General features: G+C 48.8%; 1 protein-coding gene across 2 annotated transcripts in view; it reads left to right on the top strand.

Annotated features, from left to right (window-relative positions):
* Positions 1-19509, top strand: part of RHBDL2 (rhomboid like 2) — a 35102-nt gene continuing 15593 nt past the window's right edge. Inside the window, exons 1-5 of one of the 2 annotated variants that reach the window (XM_032227947.1) lie at positions 1-276; positions 1070-1358; positions 10876-11024; positions 11342-11454; positions 11837-11937. In XM_032227947.1, the coding sequence (XP_032083838.1) occupies positions 1140-1358; positions 10876-11024; positions 11342-11454; positions 11837-11937 (582 nt within the window). In that variant the 5' untranslated portion in view covers positions 1-276; positions 1070-1139. The remainder of the gene's footprint in view (positions 277-1069; positions 1359-10875; positions 11025-11341; positions 11455-11836; positions 11938-19509) is intronic. The other variant, XM_032227946.1, reaches the window with a different exon arrangement.

Below are 19509 nucleotides of genomic sequence, written 5' to 3' on the forward strand. Positions count from 1 at the left end.
TGAGTCTCCAGGCCCCTAATCATCCTGGTTGTCCATAAGCCTGTCTTTCCCCGCCGCAAGTCTTCCCTTCGTTGCCCGAGGAACAGGCGCCCCTCCGGGTGTCCCGCGCCCTGCCTTCCCTTCCAGCGGGGCGAGCTCCGTGGGGCATTCGCCGCCTCCGACGGGCGTTCCTGGCCGAGGCAAGGCAAAGGGCGGGCGGGGCGCAGAGCTTGGCCGGCCCTCCTCGCTTTGCCTTTCCCCTGCTGCGCCGCGAGAGCTCCTGGCTGACGCGTCCCGGTAAGCGCTTCTTCTGGCGGTGGCGGCTTCCCTAGTCCGGCCCTATCGCTCGGGACTCCCTCCGCCGCCTGCCGTCTCCGGCCGTCGGGGCTGAGCGGCTCTCTGGAGACCGGGGCTGGCCGGGCGGCGGCGGCGGCTTCCGAGCTGCCAGGGCGTAGAGCCGACGAAGCTTCTTCCTTCCCGGTGCACCTTGGAGCAGCCGCTCGGCCCGTTCCTCGATCCCGGAGATGGGCATGGGGGAAGGAAGGGAGGGGCTCCGGCACCGCTTCGGCTCGCCCGCAAGACGCCTGGGCAGCGAAGCGGCCTTTTGCTCCCTTCCTCCGTCCGCGGGTGGGGTTGGCAATCCGGCCTCCCGACTGGTTCCGTCAAGCCGGCATCTGGTTCAGGCAATCCTGCTCTCCCGGGTCTCCTGTGCCCCGGAGACGGGTCGCGCGGCCCCCGTCGGCTGCCTCCGCCCCCATCCTGGCTGGGGCTGAGAAGGGCTGGGGACCCCCGGTTGGGTAAGCAGGGCGACTCACCTGCAGGCTCAGGAACCCCCCAGGACCTGCCCAGTCAAAGGAAAGCCGCCCCCAGTGAAGAACTGGGCCAAGAGCTCCCCGTGTTGAGGCCCCTCCTGAGTTCCGGGAGAGCCCGGAGAAGGTGCCCAAAGCTCTAGAGGGGATCTTTCCTTTCAGCCAAAGGAGGGGAAGCTCTTTCTTGATCTGCTGGTGCTGGGGAGGGTTGGGGAAGGTTAGGGTTAACTCCAGGGGACACCACAGAGACCCCTGAAGGTGGCCGGAATCCTGCCTTGCAGGCAGCCCAGAGCTGGTCCCAGCCAAGAAAGAGGCTCCTTCGTGATTGGCCCTTGAGGGGCAGCCGGCATCATGGAGCTTGAGCGATTGAACATGGAAGAGGAGCCGGAGACCTGGCGGGAAGAGGAGCGTAACGAGGAGGAGAAGAGCACCTGCCCTTGGGTCAAGTGCAGCAGCCTCCACAATACCGTTTCCAAATGGATGCTTCCCGGTGAGGCTAGAGCAACTTACCTGGAAAGAGCCAGCTGCGTTCCGCCACCCATTTTCATCCTGGCTATCAGCTTAGCTGAGGTAAAAAGGTTTTTCTTTTACTTGTGCACTTTATTTCTACATGTCTTTCATGATTTTTACTTTGGTTGAAATGCTCCAGAATCACTTGTTTAATCTATAGATCCTGTGTCTCTAAACTTGGCAACTATAAAACTTGTAGACTTCAACTGTCAGAATTCCTCAGCGTTGCTCGCTGGAGAATTCTGGGAGTTGAACTCCATATGTTTGAATGTATGTTTGAATGTTTATTATACTTGTATGCCGCCCTATTCCCTAGGGACTCAGGGCGGCTAACAAACAAGTGGGGAAGGGGGAGATACAAAAAAATGAACAAGACAAAAAACAAGATACAAGAAACAGATTAAAAGCTTCACAACAATCGCAACCATTTACGTGGGGCTGGGAACTCATCAGCCCCAGGCCTGCCGGAACAGCCAGGTCTTGACGGCTTTGCGGAAAGCCTGAAGGGTGGTGAGGGTCCAAATCTCCAAGAGGAGATCGTTCCAGAGGGCTGGAGCAGCCACAGAGAAGGCCCTCCCCCGGCGGGGTCCACAGTCGACATTGGCTAGCTGATGGTATCCGGAGGAGGCCTAATCTGTGGGATCTAATTGGTCGTAGGGAGGTAATTGGCAGGAGGTGGTCTCTCAAGTACCCAGGTCCGATACCATGTAGGGCTTTAAAAGTAACGACTAGCACCTTGAAGTGCGTCCGGAGACCAACAGGTAGCCAGTGCAGCTCGCGGAGGATAGGTGTAACATGGGTGTAACGAGGTGCACCCACAATCGCTCGTGCGGCTGCATTCTGTACAAGCTGGTCTCCGAATGCTTTTCAAGGGCTGCCCCATGTAGAGCACGTTACAGTAGTCCAGTCTTGAGGTCACAAGGGCATGAGTGACTGTTCTGAAAGCCTCCCGGTTCAGGTAGGGACACAATTAGTGCACCAGGCGAACCTGGGCAAATGTCCCCCTGGTCACAGCCGACAAATGATGTTCTAAAGTCAGCTGTGGGTGACTCCCAAATTGTGAACCCTGTCTGAGGGGCGTAAAATTTGACCCCCCAGCCTGAGAGATGGAACACAAGGCCAATCTTTGGGAGGGAAAAACACAAGCCACTCGGTCTTGTCGGGATTGAGTGCAAGCTTGTTCACACCCATCCAGACCCTGACAGCCTCCAGGCACTGACACATCACTTCAACCGCTTCACTGAGTTGGCACGGGGCGGACAAATACAGCTGTGTATCGTCCGCGTATTGATGGTACTTTATCCCGTGCCGACGAATGATCTCACCCAGTGGCTTCATGTAGATGTTAAACAGGAGGGGGGGACAGGACCGAACCCTGCGGCATCCCATACTTAAGGGGCCTAGGGGTCGACCTCTGCCCACCCACCAACACCGACTGCGACCTGTCAGAGAGGTAGGAGGAGAACCACCAAAGAACGGTGCCTCCCACTCCCACCTCACGTAACCGCCGCAGAAGGATACCATGGTCGATGGTATCGAAGGCCGCTGATAGGTCAAGGAGCACTAGGATGGAGGCATGGCCCCCATCCCTGGCTCTCCAGAGATCATCAATCAGTGCGACCAAAGCAGTTTCCGTGCTGTAGCCAGGCCTGAATCCGGACTGAAAGGAGTCCAGATAATCGGTTTCATCCAAGGACCGCCGGAGTTGAGAGGCCACCACTTTCTCAACAACCTTCCCAACAAAGGGGAGGTTGGAGACTGGGCGATAGTTACTTAAAATGGCTGTATCCAGAGACGGCTTCTTCAGGAGGGGTCTCACCACCGCCGCCTTTAAAAGGGGTGGGAAGGCTCCCTCCCGAAGAGAGGTGGCCACTATCGTCTGGATCCAGCCCCGTGTCAACTCCCTGCTGCTCGCGACCAGCCAGGAGGGGCACGGGTCCAGTACACAAGTGGAGGCACTCACCGCTCCCATGGCCTTGTCCACTTCCTCAGGCGTGACAAGTTGAAAATCAATCCATAAATTCCGCTCAAGACCCTCCCCCGGTACCTCGGCTGGCTCTGAGCAATTGGAGTCCAGGTCTGTCCGAATCCGAGCGACTTTATCTGCTAGAAACTGAACAAACTCCTCAGCTCTACCTTGCAAGGGGTCACCCGCATCCCTCCCTCTCAAGAGGGAGTGGGTTATTCTAAACAAGGCGGCTGGGCACGATTCAGTGGACGCAATTAGAGCGGAAAAATGTGCACTTTTTGACGCCCGTATTGCCACGAGATAGGCTCTGATATAGGCTCTCATCAGTGCTCGATCTGACTCAGACTTACTGGCCCTCCAGCGGCGCTCTAGGCGTCTCTTTTGGAGTTTCATCTCCCGGAGTTCCTCAGTAAACCAAGGAGCTCTCCTGGATCCGCTGCCTCGGAGAGGCCGTAAAGGCGCAATCCAGTTTAGAGCCTCCGCCACCGCTGAGTTCCAAGCAGCAACGAGGGTCTCCACCGGACTGTGGATGAGAGTATCAGGTATAACACCAAGCACTGTCTGAAAACCCGAAGGGTCTATTAGGTGCCTGGGGTGGGACCACCTAATCAGTTCCTCCTCCCTGCAGTGGGGGATTGGCCTCCGAAAGTCAAGCCTCAGTAGGAAGTGGTTCAACCATGACAGGGGCACGATCTCAGTACCCCTCAAACCAAGATCACGACTCCACTGCTCCGAGAGGAATACGAGGTCGAGCGTGTGACCCGCTGAGTGAGTCGGGCCCCGAATTACTTGGAAGCCACGAACTCCTGCGCTCCGTCAGAGTACCCTCCGAGCGAAGGCAAATTGAAGTCCCCCAGCACCATAAGCTTGGGGAACTCAACTGCCAGCTCGGCTACTGACTCGAGGAGCGAGGGGAGGGCTGTTGTAACGCTGTTGGAAGGCAGGTACGTTAACAACAAGCCCACTTGACCCCCAAGGTCCAACTTCACCAGCATGGACTCACACCTGACAAGCTCCGGAGCAGGGATCCTACGAGGAGCTAGAGACCCTCGGATAACAATGGCCACTCCCCCACCCCTTTCTTGGGGTCGCGGCTGATGAAGCACCTGAAAACTCTCTGGGCACATCTCAGTGAGGGGGACTCCTCCCTCCGGACCCAGACAGGTTTCAGTAATACATGCCAGGTCTGCCCCCTCGTCTAAAATTAGGTCCCGGATGAGGGGAGCCTTGTGAACCACAGACCTGGCATTTAGCAACAGCAGCCTGAGACCAGGGCCCTGACTACTCACGCCATCTGGCCTTGGAGTGGAACTAATAGGGCCGGAAGGGGGGATCTCTGTGACGTAGCGAACCCTCCTTCCCCGGTAATGGCTAGCCCTAAAGTTCCCGCCATATCTGCCCTCCTTGTTACGACCGTAATGTTCCGGCCCACTCCCGTGTCCATGGTCCCCCCACCCTCCCCCATAGCCACTGCATTCTTCGGCAGGCCCTTCAAATCAGACATCCTAGGTTGGGATTAGGCCTAGCCCCCCCCCCCCCGACACTTCTGCAGAGCACTCAGTGCAGGGGGTACCCAGGTTGTGGTCCCAACCTACTCAGCCGTACACAATCATACAGGCAAGCACTCCCCACAAAACGATTTAAAAAACACAGATACAACAATATGGAATAAAAGTGGGAACAGTCAGTCAATCACATTCATGCCACACACCCTCACCATACCATTTAAAAAGTTGTGCAATAGCGCAATTTGAGATCGTGCAAGAATGTTCTAGAATGAGGGAGGGAAGCTAAAGTCCCAATCTTCTCCTTCAGGGAAAACAAAGTCCAAGAGTCCGGGGTAAACAGCCCGTTAGCAGCAATTGGGGGGACAGTTCTAGGAGCGAGAGTCCCAAAGCCGGTCATAGCTGAAGAATAGCCGGGATGGCAATAGTCGACATACGGTCTTTCCCACAGAAGGGGAAGGAGAGGGGGGGAGACCCCTCCCACAACTGAGCCGCCACACTCCCAAGCAGCGACTATGAGCCAGCAGACCATCAGGCTAGTAACCCCACCCCCACCCTCACCCTACTCCTAGCCCTAACCCTAAAGCTCACCTACCCTAACCCTAGCCCTAAACTTAACCCTAGCCCTAGCCCTAACACTGACCCTAACCCTTATCAGACCTAACCCTGACCCTGCAACTAACCCTAATCCAAATCCTAATCTAGCCCTAATCCTAATCTAACCCTGGCCCTGGCCCTAATCCTGTCCCTAACCCTAACCCCGCAACAGCATCGCAGCGGTTGAAGAGCCAGGCAGCCAACGCAGGGTAGGGCCCCCCCAAGACAGGCCTCCAGCAACAATATGTCTTAAAGTTGCCAAGTTTGGAGACCCCCGATGTATAGAGTCACAAATACGATGGCTCTAATTCCTTTTTTACTAGTGTTATTTAAAAAAAAAACATGATGGAATGTTTGGAATGTTTGGAATGTTTATTATAATTTATAGGCCGCCCTTTTCCCTGAGGGGACTCAGGGCGGCTTACAAAACACGGGAAAGGGGGTACAAAGACAAAAGACATAAGACAATACATAATATTAAAAATAGAGCACAACATTCATTCATCATTCGGGAGGGGACGAACTAAGATTTTTCATCCCCAGGCCTGACGGGCTAGCCAGTTCTTGAGGGCTGTGCGGAAGGCCTGGGCGGTGGTGAGGGTGCGAATCTCCACGGGGAGATTGTTCCATAGCGTCGGAGCTGCAACTGAGAAGGCTCTCCTCCGCGTAGTCGCCAGTCGGCACTGACTGGCGGATGGAATACGGAGGAGGCCAACTCTATGCGATCTGATGGGACGCAGGGAGGTAATTGGCAGAAGGCGGTCTCTCAAATAGCCAGATCCACTACCATGGAGCGCTTTGTGAGTGGTAAGTAGGACCTTGAAGTGCACCCGGAGATCAACAGGTAGCCAGCGCAGCTCACGGAGGATCGGTGTTATGTGGGCGAACCGTGGTGCGCCCACAATCACTCGCGCGGCCGCATTCTGGACTAGCTGAAGTCTCCGGGTGCTCTTCAAGGGCAGCCCCATGTAGAGCACGTTGCAGTATTCCAGCCTAGAGGTCACAAGGGCTCGAGTGACTGTTGTGAGAGCCTCCCGGTTCAGGTAGGGCCGCAACTGGCGCATCAGGCGAACCTGAGCAAATGCCCCCCTGGTCACAGCTGACAAATGATGGTCGAAACTCAGCTGTGGGTCCAGGAGGACTCCCAAGTTGCGGACCCTGTCTGAGGGGTATAAATTTTGTCCCCCCAGCCTGATTGATGGAACATTAACCAAATTTTTGGGAGGAAAACACAACAGCCACTCGGTCTTTTCCGGGTTGAGCACCAGTTTGTTAGCTCTCATCCAGTCTTTAACAGCCTCAAGGCCCCGGTTCATCACTTCCACCGCTTCATTGAGTTGGCACGGGGCGGACAGATACAACTGTGTATCGTCCGCATATTGGTGGTATTTTATCCCGTGCCTCCGAATGATCTCGCCCAGCGGTTTCATGTATATGTTAAATAGTAGGGGGGATAAGACCGAACCCTGCGGCACCCCACAAGTAAGGGGCCTCGGGGACGATCTCTGCCCCCCCACCAACACCGACTGCGACCTGTCCGAGAGGTAGGAGGAGAACCACTGCAGAACAGTGCCTCCCACTCCCACCTCCCGCAGTCGTCGCAGAAGGATACCATGGTCGATGGTATCGAAAGCCGCTGAGAGGTCAAGGAGAACCAGGATGGACGCATGGCCTCCATCTCTGGCTCTCCAGAGATCATCGGTCAATGCGACCAAAGCGGTTTCTGTGCTGTAACCGGGCCTGAAGCCAGACTGGAAGGGGTCAAGATAGTTAGCTTCCTCCAAGGTACGCTGAAGCTGGAAGGCCACCACCTTCTCAACAACCTTCCCCACAAAGGGGAGGTTGGAGACTGGACGGTAGTTGTTAAGAATTGCTGGATCCAAGGACGGTTTCTTCAGGAGGGGTCTCACCACCGCCGCCTTCAGCGCGGTGGGGAGGTGTCCCTCCCGAAGAGAGGTGGTAACAACCGCCTGGATCCAGCCTCGTGTCACCTCACTGCTGTTGGCAACCAGCCAGGAGGGACACGGGTCCAGTATACAGGTGGAGGCGCTCACAGCTCGCATAGCCTTGTCCACATCCCCGGAGGCAACATCCTGAAACTCAACCCAGAGATGGTCTGCCAGATCATTCCCTTGTGTCTCGGCTGGATCTGCAAGAGTGGAGTCCAGGTCCGATCGAAACCGAGCAACTTTGTCCGCCAAGAACTGTACATATTCCTCAGCCTTACCCTGTAAAGGGTTCTCCGTCTCCCTCCTATTTAGGAGGGAGCGGGTTATCCTAAACAGGGCGGCTGGGCGGGACTCGGCGGACGCTACCAAGGAGGCAATGTGTGATCTTTTGGCTGTTCTTAGAGCCCGAATATACTCCTTGGTGCAAGCTGTCAACAGTGCCCGGCTCGACTCGGACCTATCAGACCTCCACAGGTGCTCTAGGCGTCTCCTCCGGCGCTTTGTCTCACGGAGCTCCTCGGTAAACCAAGGAGGCCTCCGTGGGCCGCTGACCCGGAGGGGCCGTAGTGGCGCAATCCGGTTAAGAGACTCTGATGCTGCCGAGTGCCAGGCAGCAGCAAGAGTCTCCGCCGAACTGTGGGCGAGAGCATCTGGAATAACCCCAAGCTCCGTCTGGAACCTTACTGGGTCCATAAGTCGCCTGGGGCGGAACCACCTGGTCGGTTCCTCCTCCCTACGGTGGGGGTTTGGCCTCCGGAAGTCTAGCCTCAGTAGGCAGTGGTCTGACCACGACAGGGGAATGGTCTCATTTCCCCTCAGACCAAGATCATAACTCCACTGCTCCGAGAGGAATACGAGGTCGAGCGTGTGACCCGCTGAGTGGGTTGGGCCTCGAATTACTTGGGTCAAGCCCATGGCTGTCATGGAAGCCATGAACTCCTGCGCTCCATCAGAGTGTTCACCGAGCGAAGGCAAATTGAAGTCCCCCAGAACCATAAGCCTAGGGAACTCAACTGCCAGCTCGGCTACTGACTCGAGGAGCGAGGGGAGGGCTGCTGCAACGCAGTTGGGAGGCAGGTACGTGAGCAGCAAACCCACTTGACCCTTGAGGTCCAGCGTCACCAGTAGGGACTCACACCCGACAAGCTCCGGAGCAGGGATCCTACGAGGTACTAAAGACTCCCGGATTACAATAGCCACACCGCCACCCCTTCCCTGGGCTCTCGGCTGATGAAGCACCTGAAATCCGTCTGGGCACATCTCAACGAGGGGGACTCCTCCTTCTGTGCCCAGCCAGGTCTCAGTAATACATGCCAGGTCTGCGCCCTCGTCTGTTATCAAGTCCCGGACGAGGGGAGCCTTGTGAACAACAGACCTGGCATTTAGCGACAGCAGCCTGAGACCAGGGTCCTGACTGCTCGCGCCATCTGACCTTGGAGTGGGACTCATAGGAGCTTTTACGTCTCATTTTAAGCCTGAATGTTTCACCAATTCCTAAAATGAATTTATCCAGGGAAAGAACCTTTCCAAAGGTATCGTCACCTGGGCTTTCTTTCTGTTCTGATTCAGCTATTTTACAGAATGTACTCACCTGTTTTCCCCCAAATATAAGATTTTCTGTTTCATCCAAGAGAAACAATTAAAACGCCAGTGAAAACCCTGTGAAGAAATGTAGTCATGTGGGGTTTTCATAATAGGAGTATTTTAAATATATTATTAATGTTGGGCTGTTTTAATCATATAGATGGTAGGTTTGAAAGCTGATTGACCATTGGAATTGTCTATAAACCTAGTAAAATGAGTAAATAAACTGAGCTCTACTAAGATTTCCTGGGAGAGAGAAAATTTCAGAGATCCCTTTTCTTTTCCAGGAAAGTGCTGTGAAGGATAACTTTCTGTGAGATGCCAAGCAAATAATTGCAGGTTTCTTGGGATCACAAAGGTCATGGATCTAAGGGGACAAGGGAGTGCCTCAATGGGCACTGCTGAAAATGTGCAAGATTACTGAAAAATCCCTGCTTAGAACTACATCTAAAGAACAATGTGACTCTTCCTTTCTTAAACTACCAGTAGTCCATTTAATGTTTAATGTTGATAGTTTTTATACACAGAAGGAAACTTTAAAAGAGAACAAGAACCAGTGGGTCAAAATGATAAGGAAGTAAACTCAGATTAAATATTAAAGAACTTTCCTGCCTCTAAAATGATATTTTCCCCGTGTGAAGGAGGTCTTTACAGGATGGATACTACCTGTTCAAAATGCTTTAGGTTTGCACTTCAGATTGGCCTAGGGGACCATTAAAGACATCTATGATTCTATGAGAAACAAAAAAGAAATTATATGCCTAATTTAAAAGGGGGGGGGAGAAAAAAAGTACCAACATATGTTATTGTATTTAAAACAGACAACTTAAACAAATGGGATAATATTGAGTGAATTTTCCATTTTACTCATTATCAGATCAAATCAGAGAATTGAAATTATGCCATTAATTCATAGTGGTAAATCATTATGGCACATTCATTCCACTGTAACAATATAATCTTGTTTACAGTATAATCTTGTTTTGGGAGACAGCATCTACATCTACAGTCCTTTATAGAATATTGAATCATAGGGCTGGAAGGGACAGCCCTAGTCACTTCCAACCCCTTGATCAAGCAGGAGATCTTACATCATCCTGATCAAATGCTATCCAGTCTATTTTTGAAAGCCTCCAGTGATGATGGAGCACCCACAATCCCAGGAGGGAAACTATTCCATTGATTGTTCTCACCATCAGGAAATGTCTTCTTACTTCTAGGTTGGATCTCTCTCAACAAGCTGCCACTCATTACTTCTTGTCGTGCCCTCAAGTACTTTGGAGAATAAGTCAATCCCCTCTTCTCTGTGACAGCCTCTTCATTACTGGAATATAGTTATTATGTCCCCTCTAATTCTTGTCTTTGATTGGCTAGACATAACTAGTTCCCTTAACGGTTCACCATACGATTTAGCCTACAGCTCCTTTATTATCTTTGTTGCTCTTCTCTGCATACTTTCTAGGGTTTCAACATTTTTTGTGCATTATGGTGGCCAGAACTTTATGCAGTATTCCAAGTATAGCCTCATTAGTGTGGTATGAAATGGTATTATCATAATGCATATATTGATAAATTCAAATTGTTTGTATATAATACAAAATTCTCTTTCACATCTCCAGAACTTATTATTTTTCCTAAAACTGCATGATCAAGAATCTTAAATGAACATGGGACTGCAATAGGGCAAGCCCATATCATATGTCAAGTTTTACCTAAAATGGTGAGGAGGGAAGTCTATGTCCCCCCTCCCCTTAAAATCATACTATCTGATTGATCTATGTCTGCTAATTGTTTCAGACATTGTGGCTTATGGTGATAGGTTGTGGGAAGTCTAGAAGCCCATTCCTACAATTAACTTTCTGAAGGACTTACTCCTGCCAACTGAAGAGAACAGGTGCCGCTTGCTTGGATCTTTACCTGACTGTTATCTCAGACAGGCATGGACTGAAGGGATTTCTCTTGTCTATTTCTAGCTGTCAGTGTTCATTTATTATGCTATTTGGAAGCCCCAGATTCAATGGATAACGCTAGAAGTGGGAATCTGGGAAAGTCCGCTTATTTACAGACCTGAGAAGCGAAAGGAAGCCTGGAGATTTTTGTCTTACATGTTTCTGCATGCTGGGTAAGCAGTCTATTATGCTCATTTTGACAGGTGCTGAAGGAGGCTTTGGCTTGGTTTTGTTATTCTACTGGGATTGAAGCTGCTTTATGGCCTTGGGCTAAGAGCACACCTAGAACCTGGAGAACCGCTGCAGTCTAATTGTACTTAATTACTTCATTGTCACTTCAGTTGCTTGTTTTATAATTAGGCTAAACACTGAATATTTATATATCCATTAAATTTGTATCCCATTTTATCATTAACATAATCTCAGTGTACTGTGTTTTTTTTTCTGGAGAAGATAAGTATTAATTTCAAATTCATCTTTCCTTCTGCAGTGTTGAACACATTATAGGGAACCTTGTTCTTCAGCTCTGCCTGGGGATCCCCCTGGAATTAGTTCATAAAGGACACAGAGTGGGAACTGTGTATCTTGCAGGAGTGATTGGAGGTGAGTTGTGCCAGAAAAAGGCTTGACCCACTTAGCGATACAAAACAGCAGGAGAGGCGTAGCCTGTCGAAATTTTTAAAAAAATCTTACATTTTAACTTGCATGTCAATAATCAAACTTAACAGCTGCTTAGTTATAGGGGAAGGAGTAGCAGAACCTGGAAGTGGAGTAAAAAAAAGGTTGATCTGCCCAGAATCTCTATGTGGCCACAAGCGGACTAAGTCCAACCCCCGCCCCCATTCCACTGATATTTATGTGCATAGGCATCAATTGCAATACAGCAATTTAATTAGACCTTTGGGGTAGATTGTTCCTTGGTGCCTGACATTAGGCATTCCAAACTGCCAACATTATCTTGGTTAATTGACCTAATTCTCTTTAGGTTCTTTGGCAAGTTCCATCTGTGATCCTCTGCTGGGTCTCGTGGGAGCATCAGGAGGTGTCTATGCTCTGATTGGAGGATACTTCATGAATATTCTAGTGGTAAGGGGGCCAATTGAACAGCTTGGACATGGGAGGGGGAATAAGATTTCCCATGGCAGCAATGCAACAAAATGAAATTCAATATAGAGAAAAGTAAAGTCCTATACTTAGGTAAGTAAAACCAAAAGTAAACATATAGACTGGGTGAAACCAGGCTTAATAGCAGTGACTGTGAGAGGGATCTTGGAATCTTAGTGGACAACCAGCTAAATATGAGCCAACAGTGTGCAGTGGCAGCCAAAAAGCCAATGCAATCCTAAATTGCATTAATAGAGGGATATAATCAAGATCAAGTGAGGTACTAATACCACTCTATAAAGCCATAGTAAGACCACACTTAGAGTACTGAATCCAGTACTATAAAAAAGATGTTGAGACTCTAGAAAAAGGGCAGAGGAGAGCAAGTTGATTAGGGGACTGGAGACTAAAGCATATGAAGAACGTTTACAGGAACTGGGCATGGCTAGTTTACAGAAGAGAAGGACCAAGGGAGACATCATAGCAGTGTTCCAATATTTGAAGGGTTGCCACAGAGAGGAGTTGGTTAACTTATTTTCCAAAGCACCTGAAGGCCAGATAAGAAATAATGGATGGAAACTGAACAAGGAGAGATTCAACCTAGAAATAAGGACGAACTTTCTGACAGTGAGAACTATCAACCAATTGAACAGCTTGCTCTCAGAAGTTGTGGGAGCTTCATCACTTGAGACTTTCAAGAAGAGATTGGACTGCCGTTTGTCAGAAATGGTGTAGAGTCTCCTGCTTGAGCGGGGGGTGGGGGGGATTGGACTAGAAGACGTATAACCAGGATGGCAAACCTCGTGAGCATTGTCACTTCATGGCTGCTGTGGGTTGCTGCTGCGACAGCGCAACACAGCCGTTCGACCCTGAGGCTGTGCCTGGCTCTTTGGGAGCTGGCTCACAAGAGAGCAGTTGTCGGGCAACCCCAAAACAAGTAGCCCTCTCCTCATAATAAAGCCCAAGCCATGTTTTGTGGGTCAAAAGAAAATAAGACCCTGTCCGGGTGCTTGGCGTTGTGGTAAAACAACAGACATTCCTGGCGCTCCAGGACTGGCGCCGAACTTTGGTCACTGGGTGGTCCAATCTGGACCTAAACCATCCCAAAGAAACGGTGTCAGGAAGGGGCATATCCTGTCGATCACAGAGACCCCCCACAAAGTCTCCAGTGAAGACTTTGGGGAAAACTCCTTTTGCCAGAGACTAAGAGGCAGCCACAAGGTTGCTGAAACTGCAGACAGTCCTGCTATGTAAAGTGCAGGAGAGAAGCGTGTCATTTTTGGTGAGAGCGTTACTTTTTTCTTCTATTTGAAAGAGCACCCTAAGTGAAGAAAATTAAGTTAAAAAGCTGACTGGTGAGAGAGTAAGCGGTGAATTTAATGTTTAGTCAAAGTGAAAGTTTCCTCTTTTTTCCCCTTTTTACTGCTGGAAGCTTGACTGGACTTTCAACGTAGTTTATTTCTTAAACGGATATGGCTTATGTCTTTATTTTTTCTTTCTTTTTATTTTGACTCTTTGGACAATTAAAATACAGCATTTAAGAATTTCCCCTACCTTTATTTTTGCTTAAAGGATTATTGTATTTTTTTCTCTATTGGACATTTAATTTTATTTTTAGTAGAAAGTAAAACACAGAGGAGAAAGTGGGAAAATAGTAACACTGCCATCTAGAGGCTTGATACATTGTTGTTATTCTTGTATGAAATGTTTGGAGATAAGTTGTTTCTTTCAAGGGCACACTACTAAGTGAAGAACTGATAGTGAAAAAAACAGGATTGTTTATACAGCTGTTTACTTTGAAATCCTCAGTGCCTGGAATTGTGTTTGGAAAGAATAAGACAAAAAACTTTGAGAAAGCCTGGTGTGAGCTGGAAAAGCCTCTCACTTCATTTTATTGTATCTCAGAAAAGCCTTGGAACTTTCATTCTTCTTTTTTGGTGGCAGTGTCTATTTCTCCTTGTTGTGAAAGTTGTACTTCTTCCGTTTTGTTCCTTTCTATTTCCTTTCATCTTTTTGGGAGACACCAGCTATTTTGTTCTTCATTAAATTGGACAAAGGGGGGGATTCTAAATATTTTATATATATATAAAATTTTTGCTTTTTCACATTGTGATTCTTTTATTTGGAGATTGTTTTTAATTGTTTTTTCTCTACTCTTCTTGTTTTTTTATATTTCTCCTTCTTTAAATTGGATCTAATTGGATAAGGTCATTTACAGTGTGAGTTTTTTCTTTTTCCTCCCCCCCCCCATTTTGGCCTTCTCTACTTCTTTTTTTTCTTTTTTGAGCTCTTTTTTATTATTGTCTCTTTTTTGAATTCTTTTTTTCCTATTTCTTATTTTTTGATCATTTTATGGTCATCTTGGACAATTGATTCCCATACTAGCGGATTAGAGCACAGAAGAATTTGAAGAGGAGTAAAAAAGTAATAACCACTGGTTCTGCAACAACACCTTCCTCCTCACCACCAGGAGGACAAAGATCAATACAGATGATGTTGCAGCAGGAAAAGGAAAAGGGAGTCACATTGGAGATGATTATGCAGGGAATCCAGAAGTTACAAGTAAGAGCAGAGAACATTGAAAAGAGAACAGAGACAATTGAAAAGAGAACGGAAAACATGGACCAAAAAGCAACTGAAACTGATGGAAAAATTGATAGTTTGCAACAAATGACAATAAAATATGAAGATAGACTAAAAAATTGAGGAAAAAGATGAACAAAGAAATAAGAAAATGGAGGAGATTGACAACAGTCATCAGTCACTGGGTTCATATTACCACATGTGGTGGACTTGCACAAAAGCTAAAAGATATTGGACTAAAATTCACAGGTGGTTGGAGAAAATGACACAAAAACATATAGACTTTAAACCAGAGACTTTTTTTATTGGGAATCATACCAGAAATATATAATAGAGACTTGAAATATTTGATTATAAATGTTTTAACAGCAATGAGAATTGTATTTGCAAAAAAATGGAAAAATGAGAAAATACCAATGCAGGAGAAAATTATTCAAAAAATATGGAATGTGCGGAAATGAGTAAATTGACATTTGAAATTAGAGAACAAGAAGATGAACAATTCTACAAAGTTTGGGATTTGTTTTATCAATGGTTAGATAAAAATCATGGTAATGGAAAAAGTGGGATATTTTTTTTATATTCTAAGAATAGTGGAGTGATATATGCAATACCATAAGGATTTAGCACTGTTAAACAGATTAGAACGATGTAATGGAATGATGTTGTATTTATGATTTCAATATATAGAATATTTTGTTTAAAATGTAGGAATAATAACAGGAGTCGAACTATTGATACAAAATGATGTGTATGGATTTAATATCTAGAATATCTTGTTTAAAATAAAGGAATAATAATTACAGTTGAAAAATTGATATATAACAATAATGCATTTATGTTCAGCTAATGAACAATTTGTGATTCGATATATAACTGTAAGTGGTGACCATGGAAAAGACCCACAAAATCTTGTAACCAAACGACACGCCTACCTCCCATCCCATTGTCTTGTACCCCCCCCTTCCCTATAAATTGTAAGCCGCCCTGAGTCCCCTCAGGGAGAAGGGCGGCCTATAAATAATAAACTCATAAACTCATAAACTCATCCTAGAATGACTGATATAAATTGCCTGCCGGAAGGAGCGGAGGCTGTGAGAGGGGAAATGGGGTCTACGGGTACGGGGGTGGGCCGGAGCATTACAGTCATTATGGGGAGAGGCAGGTATGACGGGAACTTCAGGGCTAGCCATTACCGGGGAAGGAGGGTTCGCTACGTCACAGCGATCCCTCCTTCCGGCCCTGTTAGTTCCACTCCAGGGCCAGATGGCGAGAGTTGTCAGGGCCCTGGTCTCAGGCTGTTTTTACTAAATGCCAGGTCTGTGGTTCACAAAGCTCCCCTCGTCCGGGACCTAATTTTAGACGAGGGGGCAGACCTGGCATGTATTACTGAAACCTGGCTGGGCCCGGAGGGAGGAGTCCCCCTCACTGAAATGTGCCCAGAAGGGTTTCAGGTGCTTCATCAGCCACAACCCCAGGAAAGGGGTGGGGGAGTGGTTGTCATCATCCAAGGTCTTTAGTTCCTCGTAGGATCCCTGCTCCAGAGCTTGTCGGGTGTGAGTCCCTGCTGGTGAAGTTGGACCTTGCGGGTCAAGTGGGCTTGTTGTTAACGTACCTACCTCCCAACAGCGTTGCAACAACCCTCCCCTCGCTCCTCGAGTCAGTAGTCGAGCTGGCGGTAGAGTTCCCCAGGCTTATGGTGCTGGGGGATTTCAACCTGCCTTCGCTCGGCGAGCACTCTGATGGGCCGCAGGAGTTCATGGCTTCCATGACAGCCATGGACTTGACTCAAGTAATTCGGGGTCCGACTCACTCAGCGGGTCACACGCTTGACCTCGTATTCCTCTCGGAGCAGTGGAGACGTGATCTAGATTTGAAGGGCATTGAGATCTTGCCCTTGTCATGGTCTGATCACTCCCTACTGAGGCTTGACGTTCGGAAACCAATCCCCCACTGTAGGGAGGGGGAACCGATTAGGTGGTTCCGCCCCAGGTGCCTGATGGACCTTATGAGATTTCAGTCGGCGCTTGGAGAAATACCTGACACTCTCGTCCACAATCCGGTGGAGTCCTTAGTCGCTGCCTGGAATACAGCGGCGGCAGGGGCTCTAAACCGGATTGCGCCTTTGCGGCCTTTCCGAGGTTGCGGATCCAGGAGGGCTCCTTGGTTTGCCGAGGAACTCCAGGAGATGAAACGCCAAAAGAGACGCCTAGAGCCCCGCTGGAGGGCCAGTAACTCTGAGTCAGACAGAGCACTGATGAGAGCCTATATCGGGACCTATCTCGTGGCAATACGGGCGGCGAAATGTGTGCATTTTGCCACTCTTATTGCATCCGCTGAATCGCACCCAGCCACCTTGTTTAGAATAAACCGCGCCCTCCTGAAAGGGAGGGAGGCGGGCGACCCTTTACAAGGTAGAGCTGAGGAATTTGTTCAGTTTCTAATGGATAAAGTCGCTCGGATTCGGACAGATCTGGACTCCAATTACATGGTACCAGCCGAGGTACCGAGGGAAGGTCTTGAGCGGATTTTATGGAGCGAGTTTCAACTTGTCGCTCCTGAGGAAGTGGACAAGGCCATGGGAGTGGTGAGTGCCTCCACATGTATACTGGACCCGTGCCCCTCCTGGCTGATCTCGACCAGCAGGGAGGTGACACGTGGCTGGATCCAGAGGATAGTTAATACCTCTCTCCAGGAGGGATCCTTCCCGCTCCTCCTAAAGGATGCGGTGGTGAGACCCCTCCTGAAGAAGCCCTCTCTGGACCCAGCCATTTTAAGTAACTATCATCCAGTCTCCAACCTCCCCTTCGTAGGGAAGGTTGTTGAGAAAGTGGTAGCCTTTCAACTCTGGTGGTCCTTGGATGAAACGGATTATCTGGACTCCTTTCAGTCCGGTTTCAGGCCTGGTTACAGCACGGAAACTGCTTTGGTCACGCTGATCGATGATCTCTGGCGAGCCAGGGATAGGGGTCACTCCTCTATCCTAGTGCTCCTTGACCTCTCAGCGGCCTTCGATACCATCGACCATGGTATCCTTCTGCGCCAGTTACGCGAGGTGGGAGTGGGAGGCACTGTCCTACAGTGGTTCTCCTCCTACCTCTCAGACAGGTCGCAGTCGGTGTTGGTCGGAGGGCAGAGATTGACCCCTAGGCCCCTCAACTATGGGGTGCCGCAGGGTTCGGTCCTGTCCCCCCTCCTATTTAACATCTACATGAAGCCCCTGGGTGAGATCATACGACGGCACGGGATTAAATACCACCAATATGCGGATGACACACAACTGTATCTGTCCGCCCCGTGCCAACTCAGTGAAGCGGTAGAAGTGATGTGCCAGTGCCTGGAGGCTGTTAGGGTCTGGATGGGAACGAACAAGCTTGCACTCAATCCTGACAAGACCAAGTGGCTATTGATGCTCCCAAAAATGGTCCAGCTATTCCATCCCTTAGCCTGAGGGGTGAAATCATACACCCCTCAGAGAGGGTCCGCAATTTGGGAGTCCTCCTGGATCCACAGCTGACGTTAGAACATCATTTGTCGGCTGTTACCAGGGGGACCTTTGCCCAGGTTCGCCTGGTGCACCAATTGTGACCCTACCTGGACCGGGAGGCCCTTCGGATAGTCACCCATGCCCTCGTCACCTCAAGACTGGATTACTGTAACGCGCTCTACATGGGGCTGCCCTTGAAGAGCGTTCAAAGATTTCAGTTAGTCCAGAATGCAGCAGCGCGAGCGATTGTGGGTGCACCTAGGTACACCCACGTTACACTTATCCTCTGCGAGCTGCACTGGCTGCCCATTGGTCTCCGGACACGCTTCAAGGTGCTAGTCGTTACTTTTAAAGCCCTGCATGGCATCGGACCTGGGTACCTGAGAGACCGCCTCCTGCCAATTACCTCCCAAAGACCGATTCAATCGCACAGGCTTGGCCTCCTCCGGATTCCATCTGTCAGCCAATGCCGGCAGGCAACCCCCCGGGGGAGGGCCTTCTCTGTTGCAGCTCCGACCCTCTGGAACGATATCCCCGTTGAGATCCGGACCCTTACTATCCTCCCGGCCTTCCATAAAGCTACTAAGTTCTGGCTGTTCCCGCAGGCCCGGGGCTGTTGAAGTATCCAGCCCCACTTTAATTGTGAATGTTGTTGTATTTTAAATTTTGTATTGTCTTATTTATTCCCCTTCCCCTTTTATTGTAAGCCGCCCGGAGTCCTTCGGGAGTGGGCGGCATACAAAACTAATAAACTCAATAAACTCAACTATATGAAATGGAAGAAAGTTGTATGTGTTTTATGTTTTTGTCTGTTTTTGTTTGTTTAAAAATAAAAAATATTTTTAAAAAAGAAAAGAAGACCCTGTCTTATTTTCGGGGAAACATGGTAAGTAGATTCCTTTGTTCTCTCTGAGCTTGGTTGTTGGCTTGCTAAGTAACTAACTGGGTAATATCATCAGTGTGAATGAGTGGGAGGTTTACTTCCTATTATATACAATAGCTTGCCCTGCCAGTGTTGGTGAGTGTTGGTGAGGGTATAGTTTTTTCTTGATAGTTCCTTGTTTTCATTGGTACTTGGTAGTTTCCATTGTTTTCTGCTTTATTCTTTGTTTGATGTTGATTTTTGCCTGCCTAGATGTTGGCTGTTGGAGAGGATACATTCTGGTCTTTTTATTTCCTTAGGTATGTCACTTTTGAATGGCGACTAAATATGGTATATATTAACAAGGGAACAAACTCCACATTCGCTTGCACTGATGATGTTACTTAGCTGGGTAATGAAACTCTGCAAGCAAACAATAAAGCTCAAAGAGCACCAGGGATCTCACAGTTCAACCCTTAATGAACTAAATAGAACTATTCACAAGTACTGTTGATTTAATAACCATGGTATCATAGATAAGTTTGGAATAATAATAATAATAATAATAATAATAATAATAATTAATGAACTAGGCATTAAAATTAAAGTACCTAGTCACACA

The sequence above is a fragment of the Thamnophis elegans genome, chromosome 12 (assembly GCF_009769535.1).
Source record: "Thamnophis elegans isolate rThaEle1 chromosome 12, rThaEle1.pri, whole genome shotgun sequence".
Lineage (NCBI taxonomy): Eukaryota > Metazoa > Chordata > Lepidosauria > Squamata > Colubridae > Thamnophis > Thamnophis elegans.